General features: G+C 45.0%; 1 protein-coding gene across 7 annotated transcripts; it reads left to right on the plus strand.

Moving 5' to 3' along the window:
• Nucleotides 1–668: 668 nt before the first annotated feature.
• LOC135608750 (eukaryotic translation initiation factor 4G-like) lies at nucleotides 669–8,959 on the plus strand. Of its 7 annotated transcripts, none has more exons than XM_065101826.1 (9): nucleotides 669–795; nucleotides 1,702–1,848; nucleotides 1,968–2,035; nucleotides 2,144–2,200; nucleotides 2,447–3,904; nucleotides 3,975–7,038; nucleotides 7,168–7,225; nucleotides 8,055–8,249; nucleotides 8,335–8,959. In XM_065101826.1, exons 2-9 carry the CDS (start codon nucleotides 1,746–1,748, stop codon nucleotides 8,669–8,671), a joined length of 5,340 nt encoding a protein of 1,779 aa, XP_064957898.1. In that variant the 5' UTR covers nucleotides 669–795; nucleotides 1,702–1,745; the 3' UTR covers nucleotides 8,672–8,959. The 7 variants fall into 7 exon arrangements, with proteins under 7 accessions (XP_064957898.1, XP_064957891.1, XP_064957863.1 ...); XM_065101819.1 differs by having other exon boundaries at nucleotides 3,975–4,176; nucleotides 4,276–7,225; XM_065101791.1 differs by having other exon boundaries at nucleotides 3,975–7,225.
• The last annotated feature ends 5,109 nt before the right edge of the window (nucleotides 8,960–14,068 follow it).

Raw genomic sequence — 14,068 nt, forward strand, 5'->3', positions numbered from 1 at the left:
TTAGAAATGCATAAAAAAAATATGTATCACGCTTACCCCTTTTTGCTTCCATGTTGGATGTGACCTTTCACCAGAAGACAAACAACTAGGCCCACTCACTCCCAGTCAATGCCATCCTAGTATACTGTCACAAGTAGAACTTTCTCGTGGTCGTCTGACTCCTCATCAAGACCAAATCCGTTCACAGTTAGAAAACTACATGATTTGTCTCAGTTCCAGTAGATTTGGATGGATGCCTTCAGTTAATTATTATTATTATTATTATTAGTAGAATCATGTAGAACTTTTGGATGGATATGAGTGGATAAGACTAGTAGTAGAAAACATACCCTCCTACGGCACCGTTAGATAATAGATGCTGTGGAGATTTAATTGGCTCTCAGCCTCATCGAACTACTTGGCTGCCCTTTCTTCCATTTGTCACTCGGAAAGCAGCAGCGGATCGATGAAACGATCCATACATGGCATGCATCATCCTTCCGTTTAGAGGATGTATTGTGTATCATTGTAGGAAAACCTATTCGTTTAGGAAACATACTATGGTCCATTGGGCCGGGCTTTGAGGCCCAACAGCCTAAAGCGTCACCCCTAACTCCGTTGGAGACGTCATAGCGCAGACGCCACCCACGGCGGGTATATATAAGCAACAGGATTGCGATCCCTCACTACAAGAATCCCACCTTTGAAAAACTCCTCTATCGTGTGCTGTGCTGTTGCCGATTCCCGCTTCGTTCGCGTCCCTCGAAGCCCTAATCTCCCCTGAATCGCACGGCATTTTCGCTCCCAAGCTCTCAGGTTAGCGATTGGATCCCTTGCACTATCCCCCCGATCACCTCTGTTCAGGTTTTTTCTTCGCTCCGGAGGAAGTGGGGTTAGTTGTTTCTCCTTTCTTGATCGGAATGCTCGCGCAGTTCGTAGGAAGGGCGGAACCTGTGCGATTTGAATGTTTTTTGAGATCGATCGCTCGTCTTTTATTCGTTGGGTTTTTGACATCTCGTCTTTTGTTCCGGCCGCGGTTCTTGTTTAGATTTGGAGGAAGAAGTGCGGTCGGGATTTATGTCCGTAAATCAATCTAGGGCTGAGAGGACCGATGGCCAACTTAGAAAACTCGTTCATCGGGTAGCTCGGGCCAGCAAAGGGGATTCGTAGACACGGGCGGCGGTTCCGCCCCTCCTCTTCCTGTTGTTCCTCCCTCGTTAATCTCCCCATCATTATCCACGAGCCGAAGGTGCCTGATTTTATCCGTCTTTGTGATTGATACCGTCTGTTCCCCGACGGAATCGTGTTTTCTTTTGTTTTGGGTCGAGTAATTAAAAAAAAAAGGATTAGGGTTTGTGAGGGATTCCTTTTGATGTCGGTCTTTGTAGTTTCAAAAAATCTAGTAATGGGCAAGACAGTCAATCTAGGGTAAATCCTGTGAGTGCGAGTTCTGAAGCGAGTGGTTCCCACTGCCACCGCCCATCGGGCTGTTCAGAATGGTGCTGACCCCTCATCGGCGCCCTCTGATGGTATTCTGTTCAATTTAAACTCAAGTTTATTGTTTCTAAAGATTTATTCCTAGGCCTAGCAGTAGCATCCGGGATCTGGAAACTGTTCGAGTTAGCTTTTAGGGTTCGTGTGTAATAGTGATGATTTACTGATAAATATTTTACCTTGTCTTTACTGGAATTATAGAGTGATTTTGATGTTGGCTTCTGATAGGATTTTCAGATGCACAAGCCTCAGGGAGGGCAAAGCCAGTCGATATGCCAACCCCTACAAATGCATCCCGAGCCATTCCTAAGGCACCATCTTCTCAATCTGCTGCTGGAGCTTCAAATTCTGCTGCACCATCGGTACCATCTAAAGGTTCAGCATTGTTCCTTTTGATTAATTGTGTGTTCATTTTCCTCTAAGTTTGTTCCGTATAGGAACTTCAGAAAGGCTGGCTTCTTTATGCTATTCTCATTTCGTGATGCTCTCTTCAGGGGACACATCCAGCGCTTTTACTCTTCAGTTTGGCTCAATAAATCCTGGCATGATGAACGGATTGCAGGTAACATGATTTTTGGCTACCTCAAGTTGTATTCTTGTGTTTTGTTGTTTCTTGTGTTGCTTGTGATTTCCTCACTCATACTTGATCATTGCCCATGGATTATTGAAGATTCCTGCTAGGACCAGCTCATCCCCGCCAAATCTGGATGAGCAGAAACATGAACAGGTTTGTGAATATTTTGACACTGCTGCATATATTTTTCCAGTTTGATCATTTTTGTTCATAAAATTATCTAGCATGTAGCTGAGTGTAACTGGATCAGTCTCCCCTTAATGCACTTCATTGCCATATCTTTTTTCCCCATCTAATTGACAGTTGACTTGCATTTATTACACTTTAGCTTCATTAGAGACACTTAGTCGTGTTGAGTTTGATTATCTTACCGATGTTTTAATTCCTTTAACTTTTCAGGCTTGCACTGAGTCATTCAGGGCTGTCCCTGCGTTGCCTACACCTCCTGCCCCAAAACAGCAGCAGCAGCAGCAACAGAACAGAAAGGATGTCAGTGGTGCTCATCAATCTAGCAGTGGGGAGTCCCATTCTTTACCTGAGGTAAAGAGGAATGTTCATGCCCCAATCCCTTCTGCTCCAGTTGTACCACAACCAAAATCATCTGTTCGTCCCATTCCTCGAATGTCTGTGCCTATGCCCATGCCATTTCGACCTCAGCAAGCACAACTTCCTCCTCAATTTATTGGACCCAACCCACAGATGCAATCACCAAGTCTTGCAGCCAATTCACTGCAAATGCCAATGACGTTACCTGTGGGGAATAACACCCGAGTTGTACAGCAGAATTATGTTCCTAATATCCGACCTCATCTTGTGCAACAACAGGCAGTGATGCACCAGGGGCAAAGTTTACGGTTTGCCCCTCCAATTGGTCATCAATTTTCCCCACAGTTAGGTAACTTGGGAACTCCCATTGCTCCACAATTCCCCCAACAGCAGTCTGGTAAATTCGGTGGCCCACATAGGACTGCAGTGAAGATAACACATCCAGAGACTCATGAAGAATTGAGGTTTGAAAGAAAAAAAGATTCTGTTAAGGAAGGTGCGGCCACCGTGCAGAGGCCACTTTCTAGTGTAATTCCTCAGTCTCAATCTATTCCAACATACACTCCCTCTCATCAGATGAATTACTACTCCCCTATACAGCAGACTACTTATAGCCAGTCTCAACTTATTTTCCCCAATACTGTTCCTCTGGTAAGGGGGCAGATGCCTACAACCTCACAGGCTCCCAGATATAATTATCCAGTTAGTCAATCTGGGCAACACTTGACCTTCACAAGCTCTTCTATGGTGAACAGTGTTCCTGGTGGCAAACCTGCATTTTCATTACCTCGGCATAGTATTTCTGGAGGGACTAAGTTTGAGGTGTTTCCAGTTTCCTCCTCCTTGCCCACTACAGGCCAGGTAACCATGAAGCCACCTGTTAGTTTACAAGGTGAGAAAGTTGGGCTGTCTTTGTCGAGGCCTCCTGTAGTAATTAGCATGCCTTCTAGCATGGCAGAAGCACCTGAATCAGCAAAGATTTCTGCGGATGATACTGTTCCTAATCAAAGACACACAGAATACAGTCCAGATGGACCTTCACAGCAGCCTAAATCAAGTTCAGGATCCTTAAATAATGTTCAGCTGCCTGTCACAGATTCAAGTTCTACTGCTGCTGTTCCTCTTCTCTCAACACTGATATCACTATCTGAAGCTTCATCAGCTTCTGAAACAGCAGCTGGTGATTCTGGATTAGTGCTCACTGGAAATGATTGCAGGAAAAGAGAACCTGCCCGAATATCTGATTCTTTGAAAGATAACCAGAGGAAGCCAAGTAAAAAGGATGTTAGAAACTGCCAACAGCAGCATCAGGTATGCGAGCTTAGTTTTCTTCCTTTCTCTTGGCTTCTTAATTGACATGCAGATATCTGAAATCTTGCAGCTAGATGCAGCTTCTCCTGAAGGAGCAAGACTGTCTCCCTCAAAAGCTACTAAGGTTGGCTCTGTGGGAACTCAGGAAGTATCCACTAAAACTGAGAATATTCAGACTCATTCAGCATTTGATCTGCCTCGTCCAATAAGGACTTCTCCTCAAGCTGAAGACAGTATTTCTCCCGAAGTAGTAGCATCAGAACCAGTTGAAGGTAAGATAATGCCTACTGCATCTGACTCATTTGGATCAATATCTGAGAGGGAAGCACATCACGATTCTGCACTTGGTTATGTTGGCTCATTTGGTGCAGCATCTGATGATGTTTCTATCAAGGATTATGTCCGTGCTGAGGCTACAACTTCTTTGGGCCTTATGGTGGATGGAACTGACTCTGAAAGTTTGGGTGCCAACTTGAGTGTGGTTAACACGATTTTGGATTATAGGAGAGAGGAACTTGGGAAATCTGAAGCATCAAATGATCCATCACAAGATTTCACTATTTCTAAAGCATGTCCATCTTCTGCCTTAGCAAAGTCTTCTGAGATCACAGATGAAGTTATGATGTTAAAACAAAATGATGGAATAGGAAAAAGTTGGGAAGTGAAATCTAGCAAGTATGACGAAGTGGACATCAAACTTCTTAGTGGCTCCAATGATGATGTCGGTCGTGAAGTGCAGGAAAGTATGACGCTAGATAAACTAAAAAGGCCTATAGATACATCTTTGCACTTAAATGATTCTGAAACTGCATTTGATAAGAATCTTTCATCTGCCAGTGATGTGAATGATAAACTTGATACTTCTTCAACCAAATGTGAAATGAAATACAGCGAGGATGTTGGTTTAACTGATTCTGGTGTGGCACTTTTGGAGACAGCCGCTGTCCATGATACATCTCTTTCTGAGGTGGTACAGAAGCCAGAATCGAAAGCTTTGGATTTACCTGATGATAAATTGGCATCTGCAACAAGCTTGGGGCAGAAGGAGAAGCCTTTACTGGAGACCTTGAAACCTAAGGTTACTGCTGGAAAAAAGAAGAAGAGAAAGGAAATGCTTTCTAAAGCAGATGCTGCAGGGAGTTCTGACCTTTATAATGCGTACAAGTGCCCAGAGGAAAAGCATGAAGATTTCAGTAGGTCAGAAAGTATAGATGGTTCAACGGCCGACACAAAGGTTGCACATCTAAATTCTCGAAGTAAGGAAGATGGACAGAATAAAGCTGAATTGGATGACTGGGAAGTTGCTGCTGACATATCATCACCAAAACTGAAAACATCAGTGCATGGGCAGCTAGCTGTGGGAGCAAGGAAGCAATGTGATGATAATGGTTTTGAAGCTACTAATCGAAAGAAATACTCAAGGGATTTTCTAATGACCCTCTCTCAGCAATTTACTGAGATTCCTGTGGGTTTTGAGATTGCTTCCGATATAGCAGACGTGTTGATGAGCATTTCAGTTGGAAAATCACCATCCTCAAGTCCTGGGAGGATCATAGATCGGTCATCAGGTGCTTCTCGGATAGACCGTCGTACAGGTGGCACTTTGGATGATGAAAAATGGACCAGCTCACCTGTCTCTTTTGGCACTGGCCCTGTCTCTGGGCGTGTAGCTGCAAATGTAAGTCTTCGTCCTGGGCAAGGTGCCAGTCATGGTGTTTTGAGAAATCATCGTGGGAAAACGCCCAATCAGTTTGGAGGAGGGATTCCATCAGGACTAGTGCAATCTCAAGGAAGCATGCCACATGGTAATGCTGGTGCAGACAGGTGGCAGCAGGCAAGAGGCTTAATAGCCTCTCCTCAAATACCCTTACATGCAATGCACAAAGCCGAGAAGAAGTATGAAATTCACAAAGTTTCTGATAAGGAAGAGGCAAAACAAAGACAACTAAAAGGCATCCTTAACAAATTGACTCCTCAAAATTTTGACAAGCTCTTTGACCAGGTTAAGGAAGTTAACATCGACAATGCTGTCACTCTTACTGGTGTCATCTCGCAGATCTTTGACAAAGCCTTGACGGAGCCTACCTTTTGTGAAATGTATGCTAATTTCTGTCTTCATCTTGCTGGTGCACTACCGGATTTCAGTGAAAACAATGAAAAAATAACTTTCAAAAGACTGCTCCTGAACAAATGTCAAGAGGAATTTGAAAGAGGGGAGAGAGAACAAGCTGAAGCAAACCAGGTCGAAGAGGAAGGTGACGTCAAACAGTCTGAAGAGGAGAGGGAAGAGAAAAGGCTCCAGGCCCGTAGGCGCATGTTAGGTAATATTCGGTTGATCGGGGAATTATACAAAAAGAAGATGTTAACTGAGAGAATTATGCATGAGTGCATCAAGAAGTTGCTGGGAAATTGTCAGAATCCTGATGAAGAGGATGTTGAAGCACTGTGCAAATTGATGAGTACAATTGGCGAGATGATAGACCATGCAAAGGCAAAGGAACATATGGATGCATATTTTGACATGATAACTAAGTTATCAACAAATCAGAAGCTGTCATTACGTGTTAGATTTATGTTGAAAGATGCAATTGATCTTAGGAAGAACAAATGGCAGCAAAGAAGGAAAGTTGAGGGGCCAAAGAAGATTGAGGAGGTTCACAGGGATGCTGCTCAAGAAAGGCAAGCTCAATCAAGTAGATTGGCTCGTGGCCCTGTCATCAATAATATTCCGAGACGTAGTCATGCAGTTGATTATAGCCACCGTGGGTCATCTTCATCGACCTCTTCAAGTTCCCATCAGGTTGGTGGGCCCCGTGGATTGCCATCTCATGTTCGTGGCCATGGAGCTCAAGATGTGCGGTTGGAGGAGAGACATCAGTCTGAATCGAGGACTATGTCACTTCCCCTTCCACATAGGGGTACTAATGATGATTCTATTACTCTTGGTCCTCAGGGTGGCCTGGCCAGGGGAATGTCTATCAGAGGACATTCATCAATATCTAATGTATCAGCTGCTGAAAGTTCTCCGGTTGTTGGGGATCTTCATAGAATGACACCGGGTCCCAATGGTACTAATGGTATGGCTGATAGGATTTCTGGAGCAACATACAATCAACTAAGTCATCAAGATCATGGTAATAACTACAGCAGCAGAGACTTTAAGGTTTTAGGTCCTGCTTTTGAGAGATCTGCCACATCTGCCCTACCTGCTGGGCGAACTAATGACACTTTAGGTAGCACCCTAACTGCAGTTTCTGAAACAGGAACATTTCCAGAAGTTCTGCAAGAAAAATCAATTTCAGCAATTAAAGAGTACTACAGGTATTGTTCCCTATCATGTGTTTTGTATACTGTGCAAGTTTTGGTTGTGATAATTGGGACTAGTCTCTGTTTTTCATATTGACTAGGCTTTCCTGTCGTTTGGGTTTGCATGATGGGAGTACACAAATTATCTTCGGCCTTATTGATGATATTTTTCATATTAGTCTTTTGGTTTATCTTATTATTTATAGTTTAGCTTATTGTTGTGAACATGTATTAATCTTTTCACTGTATGAATCTCTAACCTCTTTGTGCTTTGTTCATCTCAGTATTAACATGAAATGGTTGAAGGGTTGGATTGTCTTTCAAACTGAAGATCAATGAAAATTTTGAACATCCTTTAAGAGAAATATTACCTTTTACCTATTTCTTTCCAGTTTGAGGAGGACTATTATTCAAACTTACAACAATATGGTTGTTCCTTTACAATCTGGTGACTACGGTTTGAGTAATTAAAAACAATATCCCTATATGTAATGGTTATGCTGTGTACATCGACCCTCTTTAAACCCCGTATTGGTGAAAGCTTCGTGCATAGAGTTCTCTCAATTCTTGCTCTTCTAATAAACAAAGTCAAAACAAGACAAGGATGCTCTTATATCTCAATTTGTGAGTTTAGTTGCTTGGTAGTAAGAACTACCAATTTAGCTCAGATGACCAAGGAGCAACTTTGGATTAAAGTTTTTCACATGTCATTTTTCTCCTCTCATCTGCCATTAATCTACATAGTCATTGCTTTATTGCATTAGATACTGTTGCTGTTATTTTTTATATCAGAAGTTCTTTGGTCTTTGCTTGGAACTAATGTAAAACCTACCTTTTTCTTCAGCGCCAAGGATGAGAACGAGGTTGTATTGTGCATCAAGGAATTAAATGCTCCAAGTTTTTATCCTACCATGATATCATTATGGGTCAGCGACTCCTTTGAGAGAAAAGACATGGAAAGGGATCTTCTGGCGAAGCTTATAATCAACCTCTGCAATTCCAGAGATTGCTTGCTTAGTCGAGCACAGCTACTCCAAGGGTACGAATGGTCTAGAGAAACCAACTTAGGTACATCGTCTTATTATCGATAACATTTTCACTGATCACCACTTGGTTGTTGTCAGGTTTGAATCCGTTGTTTCTTTGTTGGAGGATGCTGTAAATGACGCCCCAAGAGCAGCAGAGTTTCTTGGTCGTCTATTTGCCATAATTGTTATGGAAAAAGTGGTGCCTTTGAGAGATTTAGGGAGACTGATACTTGAAGGAGGCGAGGAACCAGGTCGTGCGAGAGAGGTTGGACTTGCAGCAGAGGTTCTTGGTAGCATCCTCGAGACCGTAAAGTCAAAAGGAGGGGACTCCGCTTTGAATGACATTCTGGGTAGCTCCAATCTACAGCTAGAAGATTTCCGGCCTCCGCAGCAGATCAAATCCAATAAGTTGGATGCATTTCTTCAGAGTTAGAAGGATGCTATGTGCAGGGCAACACATGGGTATTTAGGTTCACTAGGGCTTTTCATCCAGGAAAACATGGTACAATTGGTCTTTATTTATGCATGCGTGCCGTCGGTGCCATTGGGGTTGTGATACGTGATGAACGACTTCCTAATTAGTGGGCATTAGCAGAAGGGAATGATGGAGGTAAAGCCCAAGCCTTTTTGACCTGTGGTAGATAAAGGGTAGTTTGACCCGGAAGAGAGACCGACTTGTGAACATTGATTAATTCATATTCATTTATTTTATTTACAAAAATCGTTCTTTCTTGCAACTTGGTATGGCTAACAATGACGAGGGCCGAAATATTAGCCCAAGTCATCGTGGTTTATGTGTTTGATTTGATGCATTGTTCTCCAACCTTACGACTCTCTCTCTCTCTCTCCCTCTCCTTTTGGAATGTTAGCATCTCTATGGTTATAAAAATAAAACATTTAGATAAAATATTTATCAACTGAAACATAAATAAAAAATAAAAAATAATTTTAATATTTTATTTGATGATGGTAGACAATGTCGCTGGCGGGAAATGATAGTACCGTTGTGTCACGGACAAACTTCTAAACAAGATGTTTGATGTAATGCTTATGTATGTCCGTGTCTTTTGACATGTTCATGTTTTGTACAACATGTAGAGGGGCGGTCGAAGGCTTGTATGTCCGTGTCTTTTGGCATGTTCATGTTTTGTACAACATGTAGAGGGGTGGTCGAAGGCTTAATAGTCCTATTTTAGTTGGGTTGATGGCTTCTTTAGGCTTGTAATATAAAGGTTGTGTCATGTGGACACGTGTGAGAGATTTTCGGTCTATAATGGATCATTTTACCCTTTATTGTGTAATTATTCAGAGCTTGTAAAGTCTGTTTGTAATTTGCATTGTCTATGAAGTGTTTTTCGGAGATGTTTGCTTGTGGATCCCGATTGAGGCGTTTCCTCTAACTCGTTCTCTCTCTTTCGTGGGTCCTAAGGGACATGGGAGACTTCGGGGAGGCTGACCTTTGCGGACGGACACGTAAGGGTGCCGCACGACTTAGGCAAAATCAGCTAAGTCCGTGACAGATGGTATCAGAGCGGGACAAGCACTCATAGAAACACTTAGCATGCAAACGTGGGGGACCTAGCGGGGCTGCGTTGAGGGCAGTCAGCACACGCGCGACCGTTTGGGGGAAAACGGGCATGGAGATGTAGGGAAAAGGAGTCGCTCGGAGGAGTGAGCATCTGACATTGGCATTCAGAGGAATGACCAACCCTTCGCACAAGAGGCACCACGAGAACAGGCAAGCTTGGAAGAATTTGGAGCGCACAAAGGTTGGGATGGCTGAGTTTGAGCTACGGCTCAACGTTGACAACTATACTTGATGGTGCTCAAGGCAAGCGAGGCGCTTGGCAAAGGATGAGACCATGCAAGGTGGAATGAGTTGCTCAGCGGTCGAAAGAGTTGTGCAAAGCTCACAGAGGTGAGAGGAATTGCTAACTCGAAGAATTCGGTACACATATATGGGCTTGTATGCGGACAATGGAATGTTCGCGGCCATCCCAAGGCGACCGAAACTCGGCGCCATGGAGCATTGAAACTTTCTCTTCGGCATGTGAAGGATACGTTCGTAGGATGCTGAAGTGTGCAATGAGTTCAGCATGTTGCTAAGCCTTGAGTGGTGCAGCGGGGGCTGTATTGACGTGGAGTCGCAATCTAGCAAGTGCGTTTGCAGGTGGCAGAACAATGCACAGTTTGGTCAGCAGATCGGAGTAGTCCAAGGGGATGGTGGTCTCCGAAACGAAGAGAGATGTTGCTCCAATGGGACAGTTATCCAGGAGGGATAAGTCCCGGCTCTCTAGAGGGAGAATCACGTGCGACGGACTGCACATGCTGAGGAGGAGTACCTCAACAAACAACAACTCCACGAAGCTCAATGGACCGAGCAAGCGGCGAGGAGTCGTCGCATGATCTCGCTCGGGAGAATGCATTGGTGGATGCATTGCGAGATCAAGTGGGGGAGCGACCCAAAGCAACTCAAATGAAGGCACACTTGGAGTCGATATGGAGATCGGACTCAAGGGAGGGCTGACCCGTGGAATGGTGGGCGCGAGGGCCACCATCGACTCAATGGAAAAACGAGGAGCGGAGCAACTTGGGTGTAACTTGGCGAAGTACCCAAGCCGCATGAAGGGAGCCATCATAGAAGTTGGAACATGGAGCAGAGGCGCAGTGCTTTCCTTAGACAGAGGTCAAGGACATGAACTCTTGTAGAGGCAAGAGTAGGATCATGTTGTTCCATGGGTCATTCATTCTATCAGAGAGGACTCATCTTGCATGGTGCCAAAGATGAAGGGAGCTTCTAGGCACATGCACCTTATCTCGGAGGAGCATTTGATGGAGGAACTAAGGCGACTCAATTTACGAATGTGAAGTTGGGTTCAGAAGGCCTTAGCATGGGACAAGAGGACGCAGAGGCGGGTACTCTTGAAGAATATGCCACAGTGTTGCCATTCAAGTTGGCATGAAGGAAGCAGTGCGCAGCGGAGATTGTGCTGGTAGGGGCAGAGGCCCAGGATCCAGACAATGGTGTACAAATTATAGTGAAGTCGGTGGACTTCGGGAGTTACTAGGCGACGGACTGTCCTAGAGCGGTGCTTCATCTAGGTGTGACCCAAGAGTGGGTGGATGAAGGTCGATTGCCAAAGGAGCGAACAAAATCGAAGGTGGAAGAGACCCTACGATGTATTGACAGAGGCCACACATGGAGGGTTCACAATTCGAGTTTATTCCACAAGGATCAGAATGCAATGGAGATGTCACCAGGAGGCGGCATGGTGCAGCGGATCGTGGTGGAACAGTTCGTGGCAATGCGATACACACGACTGAAGCCCGTGAGGGACTAGATCATATGGAGGTATGATCGGGAGCTACTGGAAGCTCCACTTCGGTGAACAACACGACGGCAAGAAGGGCTATGGATTCAAGAAGTGAAGGCCATGGTACCGCAGAGGCGGGTCTTCCGTGTGTGCATCGAATTTTGCATCGGATGAAAACCTTGGTCATCCGCATATGGGGGTTGTGTTCCACCAAGGGAAAAGTTCGAATGCAAGTACCAGTGAGTTCCATGGGAGGGACTTGATCATGCAAAGGTATGATCAAAGCAACTGGAGAGTTGGACTGCTCCAGAGCTCATATTCGCTTAAGGGAGCCCGGCAAGTCAGAGGACAAGGCCGAGTAAGCGAACGTTGTTACCAAGGAAGCTAAGGAGAACAGAATCGGTGCAAACTCTACAACGTGATGGCAGAGGCCATGCATGGGAGTTGCAGTCTGTCTTTCCATCGACCAAACAGACTGCTTGGAGAACACAGAGGTGTTGAAGCAGGGGGTCGAAAGGGGCGAGGAAGCAACGACGAGTCCAGAGGGACTTAGCTACCCAAAATCAAGCATCAGTTAGAATGGAGGTGAACTCGGAGGAGGGCCACAGAGGCATATCTACTGATCGTGAAGAAAAGGGATACATATGCGAGGCGACGGATAGTAGTGCCATGGGCATGGCAGCGCCATGGTACCGCAGAGGCGGGACTTCCGTGAAAGTCATTGATCCCTTGCTCTCATGGAGGGAGAGCTCTTGGTCGTGAAAGGGGCCGAGGAGGTGGAGCATGCAGAGGCAATCTCCAAGTACCGAGACAAGGCTGAAGGGCAGAGGCCGAGGAACTTCGTAAGACCGGTGTCAATGTGCTTCTCATCAAGATAGCCGAAAGTGAAGGACTTCGGGTCATGCAAGAATGCATAACCAAGGAACGAAGCAGGCAGTACGCGGTGCTGTACCTTTGCTACTCAGTGGAGTAGGCGGCAGGGTTGATGGAGAAGACGGTACAATCCCAAAAGCGACCAAACCTATGAGAGAACTACTCCAAGTTGGGGTGAAAACTTTCGGCATTCCAAAAGTTCAATGGCATTGAGAAGGTGAATCACAGTAGCTAACTCAATGCAAGGAGTGCAAACACTTCAAGTGCTTCAGAAGTGTGAGCAAAGAGCAGGCGAAGGCCAGTAACCAGCTCGATGCATGGAGTACAACCTCGAGGAGGCGGGCGAAGTCAAGTAACCTTTGCCTTCTCAACTCTTAAGAGAATGGGCGAAACCGAGTACCCCAATTCTCTTATCTATCCAGCAGAGGAGCTCTGCACAAGTTCAAAGACCCTTCGAAGATAATGGAAGACAATAGTTGTCAAATTCTCACCAACGGTGATAAGTGCTATTGAGAGTAGATTGTCCGCTTCATTTCCCAACGAAATGCCAATCGAAAGCGGAAGTGATGCGAACCTACTTGGATGTGATAACTAAGTGAAAGAAGAGTCAATGAGCAAATTTTGTGGAGGAAGGACCCAAAACTTCAGAAGTTTGCGAGACGATGCTCGTTAAAGCTCCAACAAGCATCCACCCAGTTCAAGCAGCATGAGGAATTTGAGAGACTGGCGCAATAAGGATGGTCTTTTCCTTCATCTGGGGGATCCGCAGGAATCAACAAGGATCAACACAACTCAGCCAACCCCACACCAGAGTCAGAGTCAATGGTGAGTTGAAGCAGCATGGCAGATCAAAGGTTCGACTACTCAAAAATAGCAGCGGAGAGCAGCTAGGAGCCAAGAGGCGCATTGTAGCTGGAGCAGAAGATTGAAGACTCAGTAAAGGCGAGGAGTTGCAATGGCGACAAAGGCTTCAACGAGGACGTCGAAGGAATAAGTGGGGGAGAATGTCACGGACAAACTTCTAAACAAGATGTTTGATGTAATGCTTATATATGTCCGTGTCTTTTGGCATGCTCATGCCTTGTACAGCATGTAGAGGGGCGGCCGAAGGCTTAATAGTTCCATTTTAGTTGGGTTGGTGGCCTCTTTAGGCTTGTAATATAAAGGTTGTGTCATGTGGACACGTGTGAGAGATTTTTGATCTATAATGGACCATTTTACCATTTGTTGTGCAACTATTCAGAGCTTGTAAAGTCTGTTTGTAATTTGCATTGTCTATGAAGTGTTTTTCGGAGATGTTTGCTTGTGGATCCCGATTGAGGCGTTTCCTCTAACTCGTTATCTCTCTTTCGTGGGTCCTAAGGGACATGGGAGACTTCGGGGAGGTTGACCTTTGCGGACGGACATGCAAGGGTGCCACACGACTTAGGCAAAACCAGCTAAGTCCGTGACAGTTGGGGGCTGCAGGTGGGTTTTATGAATGGAAAGAACAACGATGAAAGGTGAGGGCTACTTTACATTTGCGTTAATGCCAATACAAATACTGAACAATGAAAGGACCATTGATATAGATGTCGAGTAGTATCACTCGACAACTACGTAAACATCGATGCAGATGCAGAGTAATGCTGCTTGGTATTTGC

This window comes from Musa acuminata, chromosome BXJ1-2 (assembly GCF_036884655.1).
Source record: "Musa acuminata AAA Group cultivar baxijiao chromosome BXJ1-2, Cavendish_Baxijiao_AAA, whole genome shotgun sequence".
Taxonomy (NCBI): Eukaryota; Viridiplantae; Streptophyta; class Magnoliopsida; order Zingiberales; family Musaceae; genus Musa; species Musa acuminata.